The sequence below is a fragment of the Mytilus edulis genome, chromosome 7, assembly GCF_963676685.1.
Source record: "Mytilus edulis chromosome 7, xbMytEdul2.2, whole genome shotgun sequence".
NCBI classification, from domain to species: domain Eukaryota; kingdom Metazoa; phylum Mollusca; class Bivalvia; order Mytilida; family Mytilidae; genus Mytilus; species Mytilus edulis.
Genome location: NC_092350.1, coordinates 52024440 through 52041838, shown reverse-complemented (window position 1 = coordinate 52041838; position 17399 = coordinate 52024440). Strand labels below are relative to the sequence as shown.

The 17399-nt window shown below is 31.3% G+C and overlaps 2 protein-coding genes across 4 annotated transcripts in view; one reads left to right on the top strand and one right to left on the bottom strand.

Moving 5' to 3' along the window:
* LOC139481761 (HORMA domain-containing protein 2-like) overlaps positions 1-5660 on the bottom strand; it is a 64599-nt gene extending 58939 nt beyond the window's left edge. For both annotated transcript variants that reach the window (XM_071265251.1, XM_071265252.1), the window contains exons 1-3: positions 5523-5660; positions 1542-1586; positions 373-517 (exon numbers count right to left, since the gene is read on the bottom strand). In XM_071265251.1, coding sequence (XP_071121352.1) covers positions 373-517; positions 1542-1586 — 190 coding nt within the window. In that variant the 5' untranslated portion in view covers positions 5523-5660. The remainder of the gene's footprint in view (positions 1-372; positions 518-1541; positions 1587-5522) is intronic.
* A 6-nt stretch (positions 5661-5666) lies between these two features.
* Positions 5667-16854, top strand: LOC139481763 (ropporin-1-like protein). Of its 2 annotated transcripts, none has more exons than XM_071265255.1 (6): positions 5667-5793; positions 8358-8512; positions 8889-9012; positions 9542-9703; positions 14577-14752; positions 16448-16854. In XM_071265255.1, exons 2-6 carry the CDS (start codon positions 8376-8378, stop codon positions 16518-16520), a joined length of 672 nt encoding a protein of 223 aa, XP_071121356.1. In that variant the 5' UTR covers positions 5667-5793; positions 8358-8375; the 3' UTR covers positions 16521-16854. The 2 variants fall into 2 exon arrangements, with proteins under 2 accessions (XP_071121356.1, XP_071121355.1); XM_071265254.1 differs by having other exon boundaries at positions 5749-5845.
* The last annotated feature ends 545 nt before the right edge of the window (positions 16855-17399 follow it).

Genomic DNA, 17399 nt, shown 5'->3' with positions numbered 1-17399 from the left:
CATCGGGCTACAAAAAACGATGAAGTTTTGAACGATGGCGGAAGACAATTTAACGATGGCGCAAGACAATTTAACGATGGCGCGAGTTATTTGACGATGGCGCAAGACATTTGAACGATGGCGGGGCTCCATCGTTAAACAGGCCATGGAGATCCCTGAATCAAAATTGGCATCATAAGCTATTGGTTTTGGAGTGTTTTTGGGTGTTTTTTTTAAGTTTCTTAAAAGTTAGAAGAATTATTCAGTTGCAAAAAAACAGGCTCGTCTCATAGGCAATCAAACCATATCTACTTATTTTCATATCATTTTACATTGAATATTCTCCATAATGAAATCCAGGAAACAGTCACATCTCGTATACTAACAACTTACCTTCTAAACACCTATCACCAAATGAATGCTCTGGGAAGATTGCTCGTAAATAAGCAATGTTGGACACAGCTACAGCAACAAGCTTCTTTACAAATAAAGTTGACTGTTGTTCTGTCACAGTTTCATTTGGAAAAATGGCAGACCACTATTTATAAATATAAAATACATGGTCAGGTCACTTTTTCTTGGTGCATAGATCTTGAAGTAATGTTGATAATTGTCTTATTATATATATATATATATATACATATGTAATTTCTACCCAGGATCAATATATTAGAACAGATATTGTCTTCTGGTAAATATTTGTGGTTGACATGATTTCTATCATAATCACTGGTTGAAATGCTGTTGGAATGACAATGATTTTGTTGATACACATTCATATAATTGATTAGAAAGGAGTTTATAAGCAACACATCAAAAACACTACAATTTTTAACACACCATGCAGTGAATATTTACTTCTTCCAGGAGGAATAATTTTATAGTTAACCTTTCATGTAACAAGTTATGAATGACGATAGTGAATTCCACAAGTCAAGAGAGCAATTCTGAATAGAAATTTTCAAGACAAAATATAACCTAAATGCATCATAAAATCAGTGGTTGTCGTTTGTTAATATTCTTCATAAATGTTTCTTGTTTTACATTTTTTATATTGATTAGACCCTTGGTTTTCCTGTTTCAATTTATGGTTTTACACTAGTCATTTTTGGGGCCCTTTATGTTCGGTGTGGGCCAAGGCTCTGTGTTGAAGGCCGTATGTTGACCTATAATGGTTTACTTTTACAAATTGTGACTAAGCGTGGTCTCATTGTCACTCAAACCACATCTTATATCTACTGCACTTGTATAGATCTAAGGGTGGATATGATATCATTTGCGCTTGAGTTCTTTCCCTTTGTCTGTATGATGGATTGGTAAATGCTTGTTTGATTAACCAAATTGAAACATGCAGAACAAACAAGTCTGATTAAAAATCCTAATCTAGATGTTGGTGTAAGTGATGAATATAGCAAGGCTTAAAAATGAAACGTTCAGAAAACAATTTTTTTTCTAATCTAGTGATCATGGTGATCAGTACATCAATACGGCAACAAAAGGGAAGTTACTCTTGCTTTAATGGTGTACATGAAAACCCTCGTCTATAGAGCTTAAATTCTTACTGTACTGGTCTTCTCCTGTGTTCTCTGCATCTGTGCTGTAGACATCTAAAAATAAAATAAGAAGAGTATCTATAAGCATTGTTTTTTAGTTTTTGTGAGGGATTATTTCTGTTTCAAGGGTGTCTTGTGCATCTTCTCTAGCCAATGGTTTCAAGCTGGTCCTCTAATCTTCACCTGTGGCTGGTTAAGATACAATTTGTGTATACAGCTTTGCACTAGCTATCGTGCAACCAATAGAAGTCATGCTTAATCAAGACTACATTATTCTTGACCAAATAATCTTCAGTTTGGATTTGAAAAAAATGTTGTATCAGTGTTACAAAATTTCATTTAAGAATTGAATGCTCTTTTTTGTAAATTTATTGGGGTGTAAAAGCGTTGACCGAAGTTCATTTTGTATGAAGCGCGGAAGCGCTTCATACTAAAAATGTGCCCACGGTTAACGCTTTTACAACCCTATAAAGTTACAAAAAAAAGCATTCAATACTTATAATTACATTTTTACCTATAGGATCGTGAAAACACGCCTTTCATCAAGTTTTTATTTCATTTACCTGTGCACTTTATTGTGGGACCTCGTGTCATCATGAATGAAAAGTTTTATTGTGTGATACAACTGCTTAAGAAATAACATGTGATGTACAGTTAGCCAATCAGAATAACGTATTATAGTGAAACATACATTTAATGTAATTATTAAGCAATAACCAGAAATGTATATGGGGCAATATGCGCAATTGTTTCTACATAGGCGGTAATGGTAACGTTTTCTTCTGTTGCTCAGCCCATATCATAAACTTGTATATGTATGATGGCTAAGTGTTTCGAAGCTGAGACATTTTTACATATGTGGTTAAATTTTCGGGGTACGAAGTGTGATTCATTTTTCCGTAAATTAGCAAACCCCGAGTATCCTTTTGCGATGTGGCTCCTCATGGTAAAAAATCCCATTTTTGACACAATAAGTTCTTTAACAATTTAATACTTTGAACACATTTAATGGCTCCATAGTTTTTACACATTTATTCTGTGTTCCCTTACTTTCTAAATTAACACAAATGGTTCAGCTCAGACATTTGTTTATCATTAGAAATGTGTCAAATATCACTACACAGAGATTTTTTGTTTACACGTGACTTTTGAGTTCCTCATTTCAAGGCGCATTAGGGATATTGTCCCATATGCTAACTTTCCAACATTTTCAATGAGTTGAGATTAGAAATTAGAATTAATATTGTCATTACATAGTCATGATAGTGTCTAGCTAGTGTTTCAGGGGTAAAGACTTGTACATGGCACAATTTGTAAGTGGCAGTTGTTTATATAATATGTCACTATTCACATATGATCAACATAAAGGCGTTTTTTAATTGGATACAGTCATATATATGTGATTGTAACCAAAATAAATTGATTGTTATGATTGTCATGGATCAGAACTTCTTCTTAATATAATTATAAATAATCTGACAAAGGCAAAAGGAGAGGAAGCAGATTGTCAGCCTTGGCTTTCAAAGATGTGTCTATGTATTAAGGTATTTTCTTGACCCAAAAAAAGATTGATAAAGTATCTAAAAGGTTATACTGGTTTTTTTTTTTGTAAAAAGAAAAATATTCTAACTCTTAACTTTGAAATGAAAAATATTGTGATGAGATAGACTTTGCCCTTGGCCAGTTTCAAGTTTGTGCTTGATTGATATGAACATCTTTTCATTTCTATATATAAAGATTGCTAGATATCTAAAATTTTGATTGTTGCTCGCTTTATTTTGTTGTGTTTTATGTGTGCATGCTACAGATCAGAAGGATAAGAACAATGGCTCAAAAAAATTTCAGTGTCTCTTCAAAAAATTAAATATTTCATCCGCTATATTATTTAACCATTTGCTTTCAACAAATGAGGCCTAGCTTAGGTGGGTGGATTTTATGATTTACCAGCTGACTGCATCATATGTACTCTTTCTGATGCTTATTGCTATTTGTTCAACAAAATTGGACATCACAAAGGTTCGCATATATATATTTTTGACTTCACAGTAAAAATCACATGATGCCAATATGGAAAAGCGATTGTTCAGTGTTTTACGGGAAACTGATGTCAAAAGTTCAAGAGTTGCATGCAGATTCTCTAGTCAATAAGCAGAGATTTCCAGAGAGTTATAAGGCCATGGAAAAATGATTGATGGTTTCCCCTAACCCGACCGGGTCATTTATTTTTTTGCAGAGACAACTTAAAGTGTTGAAAATATGCAAAAGCCTGCCTACCGGGTCTTTAAAATTTTCCCATGTTTAAAAGGGGAAACCAACAATTAATTTTCCATGGCCTAAAGGTGTATTGTAGGAGTAGGGATCTCCTGTAGTTCGTGATCGCAATACTGGTATACTAGTATTGTGCACAATACTGGTACATGTATACAAATTTTGTACCAGTATTGTATTCCAGTATTGTACTCTTATTGTAGCACTAGTTTTTGAGTATTTGTACCAGTAGATATATCTGCTACAAATTGTACAAAATGTTGTATTGCCCAAATGGTACTAAACCATTGCTTTTTAAACTACCCTTAACATTCAAGTAGACAAACTTGTTATTTTGATTATAATCAGGTTCCCCTATTAAGCAAATTTTTATGTTTAATGGATATTGATATCTTTTATCTTGTTTATTGTGAAAATAAAGACCAACAAATGCATATGATCATATACAATGTCATGTATTAAAATATCTGTAAAAAATATAAATTCTAATGCAATAACGTTTGTAATGTTCATTTTGATTGGATAACGTCACTTTCTTACATGGCATCAATTGACAATTGATGCTATGGGACGTACGCACAAGCGCAGACGGCATATGACAGATTTTAAATACATGTTTTAACGTTATTTTCTGTCAGTTTCATTAGAATGGAGATAACAATATTGTATTTTAAGCTCCGACGGCATCAATTTGGGATTTGATGGTCGCAAATACCCTTTTACTGTCTCCGCTAACGTGTCACCAGTAAACTTAATTTGCGACCATCAAATCCCCAATTGATGCCGTCGGAGCTTAAAATACAATACAGTTATCTCCTATTAAAATGGCATACATTTCCTTTCTCAATTTTATGTAAATCTGAATTTACAGTGTTATCATGGTTATAGTGTAATAGTTTGTTTGAATTTATTTAACATTAACTCAGATAATAATAAGCTTTTATTTTATTTTATCTAAATTGAATTAAATAAAATATAGAAATGTGATAAAATTATTAGCAATTATTTATATAATTAACAATTGTTTGAAAAATATGAGTTAATTACAGTAATATTTTGTTTATTTAGTTATTATTTTAACTGGCCATGGTTGATAATTGATTTCACAATTATCCTCTATAATCTTTTTGAGTTCATTTAATCTCCCTTTGATCTTGCTTAAAAAAAACCACAGAAGAAGAAGCTTAAAATTCAGTTTTCATTATACACCTTAAAGTATAGTCAACAATACAACTACAATACTGGTATATCAGTAATGTACCAGTATTGCTGGTTTTTTTTTAAAGTTACAATACTGGTACAAAATTTATATACCAGTATTGTGGACAATACTGGTATACCAGTATTGCGATCACCAACTACAGGAGATTCGTAGTATATTTTACTTATGTAATCAGACATCATGACGAAGACTGAAGATGTCTTGAAAGACTTATTTAATTTTCTGGTGATGCCTTCCTGAATTCTATGCCAAATTAAAATAAGTTTTCTTATCTTCTGATGCACTGTTTTGTGTGTGTTTTTTTTTTTTATATAGTTTTCATATAGTATGAGTGTCCCCAGAGCTTATGTTTGTATTTTAAATCAAGGATTTGAACTTGGTTAAATCAAAATGAAGTTTTTCTTATTCTAATATTTTCCATCAAACACGGATTCATGACATGAGTGATGGCTGAAACAGTCACACTCAAAGACACAACCTTGGCCTCATCAAAACTATACCTTTGTATGTCGTTGTCTGTTCTTTAGAAAGAAGTTACTTGCACCTAAAGATAATTTCTGAACTCAATAAATAGCGCAGACGACCAGCATCCACCCTCCTTTTTCAATCGACCGTGTAGCAGACGACAAAAATTCGCGGGTTCGCGTGCTTTTAAATGATTGAAGAAGCAAGGCAAATTGTCAATATCTTAAGCGCATTGGAGACACCGATCCTTCAACCGGAAGAAATCTTTCGAGCAATCGTTGCTATCACAACATTTGAATACATCCGGTAAGTTAGTGTGTGTTTATTTCAAGTTCTTCAGGTCTCAAGATCTCAAAAGGTAAAAAGCCCTATACTTACTTATTGTACAAAAAACATTGAATTTGATTGTTGCCATAACGAAAAGCTTTCATTTAGTTCCGAGACAAAATACGACCATTGTTATCTGCAGTCTTCACTTACTTCAAGCATTTCACTTTTTCAGAGAATTTATTTTATTATTTATAGTTTTGACGATTTGCGTACGTAAATCTCATAAGATTGATTAAAGAAACAACACATTTAGTTTACATGATATGGTAACTGATCAATACACCTTATCGCTATTTGTCTGCCATTACTGGATATCACACAGGTTCCCGTAAATTTTTGACAAAAACTAAATATCTGACGCCACAATGGAAAAGTGATTGTTGTATGCTCCAAAAGTTCAAGCGGCCGGGTCAGCCGTGATTAGCGATATGGTGTATAAATTTTCCATGCAAAACACCATTTTGGGACATAAAAAATATCTAAAAGTGCTCTAAGTTGAGTCTAACGCCACTGGCACTGACACTTTACATGTAAATGTAAATGTAGAATATTACCATATTAACCTTTCAGTACTTATACATCTGCATTGTATGAAAATTCATCAACACATGTCTTTGCTAGTTGATGACTATTCCGAGATAAATCTGACGTCCAACGGCTGTTTTGCCAGACAAGCTGGGGCCGTGTAACGTCAGAGCTCGTCCCATATCAAAAAGTGGATATTTGCCCATCCAAAATATATGCGCTGCTTCGTCGCTTCTGGTGCCAACTAACAGCCTTAGATTTTCATGTGACCATGAGAAAAAAGTGATGATTTATACAAATGACAATAATCTAACTCCTTGTACATTTACGATGCAAGTAATCTAAATGTCTGAGAGCTTCAGATTGTTAACGTGGTTGCACTAAATGCTTCATACCAATCTCCTGTAAAGGAGGTGAAAAATAGTGGTTGGCTACTAAATGTTAAACATCGATCTCCTATAAAGGAGGTGAAAAAGTATAGATATTTGCATATTTGAGTCTTGAGGTCGAGAAATCTCTCGTAACTCGACCTCCTTTTGAAAATAAAAGTTAAAGAAAATCACAGGTTGGGGATTTTTTTCCCCAAATGTTATACATGTAATGTCTTATAATACTTCTCCTATTTGGGATAATTTACCGCAAGTAGGACGTATACATTTATTTATTGCAATGCGCAAATTTCATAAAAGGCAACAATGGAATTTTTTCTTGAAATTTTGGTTAGCAACTTAATTTTTACTGGAACTTTTGTCATGTTCAGTTGTTGCGGACAAATAGCAATAAAGTATATTGATAATTTTAATTTTGATATAATGCTTAGGACATTGTTTTTACATTTTATCTCTATTTGAAAATCTGTGCAGCTTGACTTACAATCACATTTTCAAAACTGGTGAGTCCACAGATGCATCAAGATTGAAATATTTTGTATAAACTGAACACAGTTAAACACAAATATCATCATTTTATAGCAAAAGTTTAAAAGTGATCTGAATTTGATTTCATTTCATTGCTCTGTTAGGAAATGGAGACTCAAATATTACTTTATATTGCAATAAAATATTTTCTTCTTGCTGTTGGACTCATCATACCTAAAAATGATGAGTCCCTGGACTCGCCTTCAAAAATCCTTAGCGAGAACCCTGACTTTTCCATTGTGGCGTCAGATATTTTCTATTATCATATGACATCAAAATTTTACGGGAACTGCTGTGATGTCCAGTAATGCAAATAGCAATAAGGTGTACTGTTTCCTCTTAGATGTATATTGGTTATTTTTATTATTGCCTATTGGGTTGCTGTTGCATTGTATCTCCTTATATCCTGCTGGTTATGAAGTCCTTTTAAATTAGAAAAACAAACTTTTAAAAACAGTTGTTGGCATGACACGGGTTATGTTCTTCTCATATATGTTATGATGGTATGATACTAAACCCCCAACGGGAAGGATTGTGCCTGATGTTCATATGATGAAATCATAATCTTTCAGTCAGTTTAATTGAAGTCTGGAGCTGGCATGTCAGTTAACTGCAAGTAGTCTGTTGTTATTTATGTATTATTGTCATTTTGTTTATTTTCTTTGGTTACATCTTCTGACATCAGACTCGGATTTCTCTTGAACTGAATTTTAATGTGCGTATTGTTATGCGTTTACTTTACTACATTGGTTAGAGGTATAGGGGAGGGTTGAGATCTCACAAACATGTTTAACCCCGCCGCATTTTTGCGCCTGTCCCAAGTCAGGAGCCTCTGGCCTTTGTTAGTCTTGTATTATTTTAATTTTAGTTTCTTGTGTACAATTTGGAAATTAGTATGGCGTTCATTATCACTGGACTAGTATATATTTGTTATGGGGCCAGCTGAAGGACGCCTCCGGTGCGGGAATTTCTCCCTACATTGAAGACCTGTTGGTGACCCTCTGCTGTTGTTTTTTATTTGGTCGGGTTGTTGTCTCTTTGACACATTCCCCATTTCCATTCTCAATTTTATTTTTAAAAAATCCTTTTAATTTTTAGGAGAATCCTAATTCCAAAATGCCTACCAATCCAGATGAGCCATACTACTGCTCTCAGCAGATTAACATTCCTCCTCAGCTACCAGACATACTCAAACAGTTTACAAAAGCTGCAATCAGAACACAGCCAAAAGATGTTTTAGCATGGTCTGCTGCGTAAGTACACTTTTAGTTGTCTAATTAAACTATAAATATTGAGATGATTTCATTAGGAATTTAAAATAAAAAATATCTTCTTTTTAATTTAGGGAAACTGAAATTTTAATTTTGGGTTGTGGGAGAGGGGGTAGTACAATTTGTCTAACTAAAGAAACCTATTTAAAAAAGATTTGGTGGTATTTTTTTTTTTATCTTTTTGTCTTTAGAAAAATTATCTATAGAGGTTGTAATTTGTAAATCAGATCACTGAAAATCATAGTCTTTTACTATAAATAAGTTATAACAATCAACCATTATTTTAACTAAAACTCTTATTTAAAAGTCTTTTAAGAAGTATATATATATATATATATATGTATTTATCTTTGTTTAGATACTTCCGATCAATGTCTAAAGGAGAAACACCACCTGTAAAAGAAAGGTTAGAGATGCCGGTAGCAACACAAAAGACAGACACAGGCTTAACACCAGGTTTACTCAGAGTTCTTAACAGACAGGTACTTTTTCAATAGATATGAGACAGTACATGTATATATATATATATCGGTTATAATTTTAAGTTATAAATAAAAAGGTTATTAACACAAAGTTTACTCAGAGTTCTTATATTTTTTACAGACAGATATTTTTTAAACAGATTTAAGACAGTTTTATATCAGATAAAAATAAGTTATTTACAAAAGACAAATACAAAAAGTTGTGTCACTGTGTAATTCTGATTTGTGTCATGCTGATATTTCAAACAGAATAATATGGAGAAAAAAAACTAAAAAACAATACTGAAATCACTTGAGGTGGTATGACTGCCAATGAGACAACTTTACATCCTTATCGGAGAATATGATTATGTAGTAACTAACTTTATTTGAATTGATTTTTAAAATATAAATGATGGTCATGTAAAATCAATAAACCATGTAACATACATGTATATTTAACTAGATCTATTTGCCTTGATTTTTAAAATGATAAACAATGTAAAAGCAATGAAATGTGTAATGAATATATTTTTCTGTTTTGTTTCAGCTTGGTCCAAAGAAACAAGTACCATTAAGTTTAATAGAAGAGAAATGGAATGATTTGGCTTTACCTAAAGAACAGTTTGATGATATGGTCAGAATCGGTAGTTTTGGTGGCGATGTGGAATGGAATAAATTCTTTGCATTATGTGCATCAACCTTAGGAGAGGTAAAATACACTACAGATTATGTGGATTATATTTTTTCCACCTGTCCATGTTGGCAGTGGATGGTGGAAAATTGGAAAATGTTCAGTATTTCATCTATGTCAATCTTTCTTTTAAACTATGTTAGACTTTTTATTTTTTCATAAGAATTGAACTTACCAGACATTGGGAAAAACTCTCAAAATACATATATATATGTATATTCAAACTAAGGTAAAATTCTCAGTTGACAATTGACAACATTGGATTGCCAATGATGTACATGTATTAGTTAGAGTGACAAATCTAAAGTTGATCTTCTGTGGACTTTTCAACATAGTATATATATAGATCTATATTTACTTATCTGCAGCCATACTATAATTCAGGAGTTATCTTTCTTTACAAAGAAATTTTCATGGTTTTCATAACAATTTTGGCTTGAATTTTTTAACATACATTGTATATTACACATAAGTTTCTGATATCAGTATCCTTTATCAGGACAGGAATGCTTCAAACTAAAAGTTGAGGAAGCCACATAGTGAATTCATAAAACATAGGAATCTCAGGATCATAACAAAAAGAACTCATAAACTTTGTTAATTTAGTCATTTGGTTATTGTTTGGAGACTTGTCTCATTAGCAATCATTCTGCATCATCTTATTTTTAGCTCACCTGACCTGAAAGGTCAAGTGAGCTTTTCTCATCACTTGGCGTCCGTCGTCCGTAAACTTTTACAAAAATCTTCTCCTCTGAAACTACTGGGCCAAATTCTACCAAACTTGGCCACAATCATCCTTGGGATATCTAGTTTAAAACCAAAGCATTTAGAGCAAATCTGACATGGGGTAAAATTGTTTATCAGGTGAAGATCTATCTGCCCTGAAATTTTCAGACAAATCGGATAACCTGTTGTTGGGTTGCTGCCCCTGAAATGGTTATTTTAAGGAAATTTTGCAGTTTTTGGTTATTATCTTGAATACAATTATAGATAGAGATAAACTGTAAACAGCAATAATGTTCACCAGAGTAAGACCTACAAATAAGTCAAACATGACCAAAATTGCCAGTCGACCCCTTAAGGAGTTATTGCCCTTTATAGTCAATTTTTAACAACTTTTTCATCATTTTTTGTAACTTTTCTAAAAATCTTCTTCTCTAAAACTACTTTGCCAAATTTAATTAAACTTGGTGACAATTATCATTGTGGTTTATAGTTTAAAAAATGTGTCCGATGACCCAGCCTACCAAACAAAATGGTCGACATGGCTGAAATTAGAACATAGTGGTAAAATGCAGTTTTTGCTTTATATCTTTGAAACCAAGACATTTAGGGCAAATCTTTCAAGATTTTAATGTCCATCAGAATAAGATATATCCCCTCACAAATTTTCAGTTGAATCGGACAACCTGTTGTTTGGTTGCTGCCCTTAAATTGGTTATTTTAAGAAAATTTTGCAGTTTTTGGTTATTATCTTGAATACTATTATAGATAGAGATAAACTGTAAACAGCAATAATGTTCAGCAAAGTAAGATCTACAAATAAGTCAGCATGATCAAAATTGTAAGAGGACCCCCTAAGGAGTTATTGCCCTTTAGAGTCAATATTAAACAACTTTTCCTCATTTTTGTAACTTGTATAAAAATCTTTTCTAAAACTACTTGGCCAAATTTAACCAAACTTGGCCACAATCATAATACTAGGGTATCTATTTTTAAAAAGAGTGTCTAATGACCACGCCTACCAACAAAGATGGCCGACATCAGTAAACACATTAACAGGTGAGCGACACAGGCTCTTGAGAGCCTCTAGTTATATTTAACTGTCCAAGATAAATTTTTAAGAATAATTTTAGAATCAACAATGCATGTAAACAAATTTACCTGAGAGAAAAAAAACAGATTTACCTTACCCTTCAATTAGAACTCAGAAGTATGTCTTGACACATGTATATTAAAGTTTGAATAATCGTTTCCAGCAAGACAATTATATAATGATGGTACCACTCGCTGGTTTGTTTTCATTAAAATTTAACTAAATTTCATTTATTTCCAAGAAAAAGTTTGTTTAGACAAAAGAAAAGTCATCATGCCTGTAATTGTGGTGATAATTGTAATATATTGGTTCTCTGAAGATAATTTAGACAGGAAGGACAATTTTGATGATGAAAAACTACATAAAAGAGATTTAATCTGACAGAATAATTTCCCAGTTTCCTTGACATGAATTTATTAATCTATTACAATTGAAATTTAGATTCAAAGTAAAAATGTTCTCATATATATGACAGCTTTTTAAAGGAAGATCAATTTATTTTAAATGTTTAAATTTTTAAAGGTTTTTTCAATTAATGTTGTTAAAAGTAAAAAAATCAATCTCATTAGAGGTACAATGTATATGGGTTTTTTTTATTCTCTAACATACATTTTTACAATGGCTTCAAAACTGATTTTTAGAGTTAGAAAACAGTTTGATATGAATCATCATTCATTTTACCAATAACTAAAATTCCAATACATGTGGGCTGTGAAAACAACTGCTCTGTTCACGAGAAAAGAAGAAGGAAGCTGGTTTTGTTTTGACTTGAATGGTTTATTGTTAATCTTGATGAAAATGTAAATGAATTGACAGGTCCCACATTTTCTTGACAATTTCCTTTAAATGGTATTACATAATTTCATTCCAACTTGATTAATGTCATCTTAAAGAGTCTCTAAGAGTAAAACATTCCATTATTACAACTGTAATGAACTATTACTTGTAGTCAACAAGTGGCTTAGGCCATGTTATGATAATTTTATGTTTACCTTAATCCATTTTTTTAACCTTGCACTTTAGACAAGTAAGCAGACAGGGAGTGTCCATGTTAAAATATTATAATTTTAAATGAAGTTAATATGTATTTTTCTAAATAAGTTAACTGTTTAAAATTCTTTATACTAAAAAAATCAATAAGTCAATAACACTTGGTTGAAACCAGTTATATTTAATTATGGGGTAATTATAAATAAATATTTATTAAAAAAAATAATGTCACATCTCCTTTAATGAACTGTGCCCTCAGTTCCTCATATTTTAGAATATGATTAGCTATTCTATAAACATTTTTTGTGAGAGATTTGTTGATGTGACCTTTACAAGTAGCATAAAATCATGAATGTGTCAAACTTGGATTTTCTCTTATATGAATGTACAATAAATGTAGAAAATTAGGAACATACAAATATGGGGTTAAACTCAAAGGGATCAATGAAAAAAAGAACACAAGGAGGTTCTAATTTGAATAGACCCTTTGTAATTTACAATACATACACACAATGTACTTGAAATTTATAATTTAAAGTGTAAATTAAATTATAGTTATGCTTATCTTTTAAAATTACTAATGTACAATATGTTATAGTGAGATTTTTTAGCAAAACATAAAGACAAAAAATATTTCAATATATTTTAGATTCTGTCATATTTGATTTGACTGCAATTACGTTGGCTTGAAGTCTTGAAAACTGTCCCAAAGTAATTGTGTGATGTGACAGTGATAGGTCCATTTGATCTAGAAATAGAATAAATAAAAATGAATTTAAAATCTCATTCCTTTTCACATTAATTATGTCTACAGAAAACAATAAACTTTAAATCAATTTTCATGGCTGTAGAAATTCAGAGATAAAGGGAAATCAAATTTCGAAAAAAAACTTAGTCAAATTGAATGCAGTAGTTTTGAAGATTGATAATGACAAATTTGCCTAGAGACTGCAGCCAAATTAGATAGAAATCTTGATCAATTTTAGTAAATTGCATCAAAAACCAGAGCTTAATAACGAATTTAAGGTGATTTTTAATCTTTCTTTTTCTTAAAAAGATGAAATTACTCAGAATAAGTTCTGATTTTGTTGCTTTGAGCCTTATGGGTATGAAACAGTACAGTTTACTATTAGATTTGTAATTGGTATGTTTCCCAAGAGAGTTGTAGAAAAAAAGAGATAACATTGATTGATTTGATATTATGTAATTTATATTGCCTGAAATAGAAAATCTGGTCTAGTTAGAGCAAGATTTGTATAGGGTCTTTCTACTGCATAATTTGATCATATATTTTTTTTTGGGGGGGGGGATTAAGTGTTTCTAATTAAAGAATTTAATGAATAAATTTTAAGTTGGTTTATTAATTCAAGTTGAATTAAAATGCACAAAATTAGGAATCTATTTGATAATGACGAAATTATAATACATATGTGTATTTCCGTTCTTTTGTTGGGTTGTTGTCTCTTTGACACATTTCTATTTTCAATTTAATGAATGTTTATATTGCTTCTTTCACCATTCAAATGTGATGAAATGCTTGCCATAAATATTAAACAAGATAAATGAAATGACATTTTGATGTTGAATTAACATTTTTGTTTAGGGGCCAGCTAAAGCATGGCTCTGGGTGCTGGAGTTTCTCACATTGGTGGCCTTTGGCTGTTGTCTGCTTTTTGGTCAGGTTGTTGTCTCTTTGACCCATTTCCATTTTCAATTTTATTAGTATTTTCATGATCATGACCATAAAATTTTACCCCATAGTGAAGCAAATATTGAAATAATAATTTTGTCACTGTCTAGGTGTTCTACACAACAGCTGTTTTATCCTGATGGGTCTAAACAGCAAGTTATGAATTTAAACATAAAATAATGAATGTACAAGATGAATGAGGACATATTATATTGGCACTTTATTGTCTTTACATGTAGTTGGAGACTTTTAATTGGCTTCTACATATGGGTTTTTCCCTTTTTTTTGGAGGGGGGGGGGGATCGGGTCCTGTTGAAACTTTCATAGTACTTCATAATCATTTACAGATAAATTCAATGTATTTTTAACTCTACTGACATTTATGTATTTTTCAGACAATTTCTGATGCAATGAAGACAGTGTGTGAAATATTAACAGCTGATCCAGATGGCGGACCAGCTCGCATACCTTTCCAATTGTTTAAAGATATTTATCAATACCTTGCACAGATAGATGGAGAAATATCACAACAACAAATAAATGAAGTTTTCAGTTACCTTAAATATGATGTGTAAGTATTCAAAGTAGGAAGAAAAGGGAGAATGGGGGTTTTTGAAAAATATTATTTCTCAATGAAAGTACACATTTTTATTTGAATTAAATTATTTCATTTCATATTTGAGGATTTATACAACCCAGTCTTAGGATAAATTAATGCTTGACCTGAAATTAAAATATAAGTAAATTAGCCATTCCTGAATATAATGCATTCTGGGTAATATTCTCAAAAGTGTACACCAAAACCGTTGTGATTTGGTTAAAAACATTTTTTACATTTTTAACCATGGATATATTCAACCAATGATGTCACATTATTTTGGGTAGAAGCAATTAAATTACCCATAGTCCTTTAGGTTCTGATCAGTGACCTCTAAAAATTATAGGAATTTTATTTGGATTATTATAGAGCTGAGTAAACTTCATCGAAAAATAAAAAAAAAGTATTAAATGTTTCTGTTTTTATTCTTTGAGATACATGTATAACGAATCAAAAATTTGGAAAACCAGTCTATTAATGTAAAGAATTTACATGACAAGCCTTTATTTATAAATAACTCACATCAATTTCATCTGGTAACAAATCAAACAATTAAATCGGCAACACTTCAAATCCAATAAAATGTCCTTGTCCCGTTCTATTTTCATCCCACATCGTTCTTCCATCAATTTTAGATTCCTTGTTGCATCATGTGAAGTTTGCACAAAAACTTATTTCTGCCAATAAATCATCTTTGTAATTGTTCTATAAATGGCTACGGAAATTATCTTTTCGCTACTTACATTTCCCCATGTTTATGAAGACAAGTATTTATCTTTATCCTGGGTTGAAAAATCTGATGAAAACATGTAAAAGATGGGTAATGAATTTGAAATTCAATCTATTCTTTGACATAAGAGCTTGAACATGGTCTGCATGATATTTTGTTTATTTAATAAAGCCCCTCATAATATGATTTTGAACCACTATTTTGACAAGATTTTGGATCAATACAATCATTACAATGTTTTATAGCAGTTTGAGATGAATTATTGCAATGCTACGATTTCAATTAGCTTTGGTTACCCAGAATACATAAATAAAAGCATATGTAATTTGTAATTGTCCGATAAATGTTTATTGTTTAATTGTTTGGAGAAAAGTGATAGTTTTTTTATTGATGATGGATATAATATGTTTTCCCATTTTTCAATGGGTTTTTTTTCTCAAGAATATCTATTTTGGTTTTATATCAAATTACCATTTATGATCCAGAATGTGCAATGAAGCAATAAATAATATATTGGTCTTCATATGATTCCTTGATCAAAGATTTCAAGTTCAGAATAAAAATTTCACCAAAGTGACCATTAAGTATGCCATTTAAGAATCATTTATAGTAATTTCAAAAGCATGTATTCAGTCACTATACACCAAAATATTTTGAGTTATTACTTCTAAAAAATTAAATTCAATTATATAAAAATATTAAGATGTGGTATGGTTGCCAATGGAACAACTATTCATTAAGTTCAAATATAGTGAATGTAATCAATTATAGATAACCATACTTCCCTCAACAATGAAAAAAATATCTATACAGCTATAAAAGGCCCTAACTAGTTTAACACTCAATAACATTAATAAAAACATTGCAACAGAAGAAGAAGTATACTTTTACAACATTTTATACAAATGTATTTATTTATATTTATTTTATATTTTCAGGGATAAACAAGATGGATATGTACAACCTAGAAACTTCTTAAGTCCTGAGTGTCCTAAATTATCAGCAGCATAAATAAACTGTGTTTTTAACTTTATTAATGTTTTAGACTTTGTATTTCATTACTACAGAGAAATTCAATCTGTCTCTTATGTTTCCCATGAAGACAACTGTTAAAAAAAATCATAAAAATAAAATGTTGTTAGAAAGTTACATCAAGGCATTTACGATAGAAGGGGAAACAACTTTGAGTGATAGAAATATTATAATGATAAAAGGGGGATAACTCTATTATGTACAATCGGATATTCTCTGAGGACCAGTGTCTGAAGCATTTGTTATATTATTGAACTATTGTATTTTGTACATAAGATGCATGCAATCTACAAATAAATTATTTTGTACAGGTTATTGTCATTCATATATATATATACGCATATATGATAAAACTAAATTTCACAAAATTGAGAACTCAACTACTTCAATGGTATGGTATTTTAAAAGGGAATTCTTACGCTGATGACTATCATGATTTTCGAGTGAGGCTTAGTGAAACTAGACTATTAAATTCATGATTTTCTGCTATACAAAGCTATGGACTATTAAATTGGTTTTTGCTGCTTCTCCGAGTACTATACAAAAACTATAGACTACTACTATCTATAATACTAAAATTACGAGGTCCAATTTATCAGCCGTCATCACGTAAAAAAACGACGAATCAAAGAATTCAACTTTATATACAACTTATATAGTACAAAGGTGTAGATTAAAAATTACACCACTCCAGGCCCTTTTGTTTTCCACGTAATTAATATTGCCAATAATTAGGAAGTTCCAGGTCGAGTCCGATACCGATACCAATAGTATAATCACCTGTTACCTATTACCTTATCTGTACGTTCCCCATCTGACAGGCGCTCCACCAAACGGTGTATTCAGGATAAATATGCT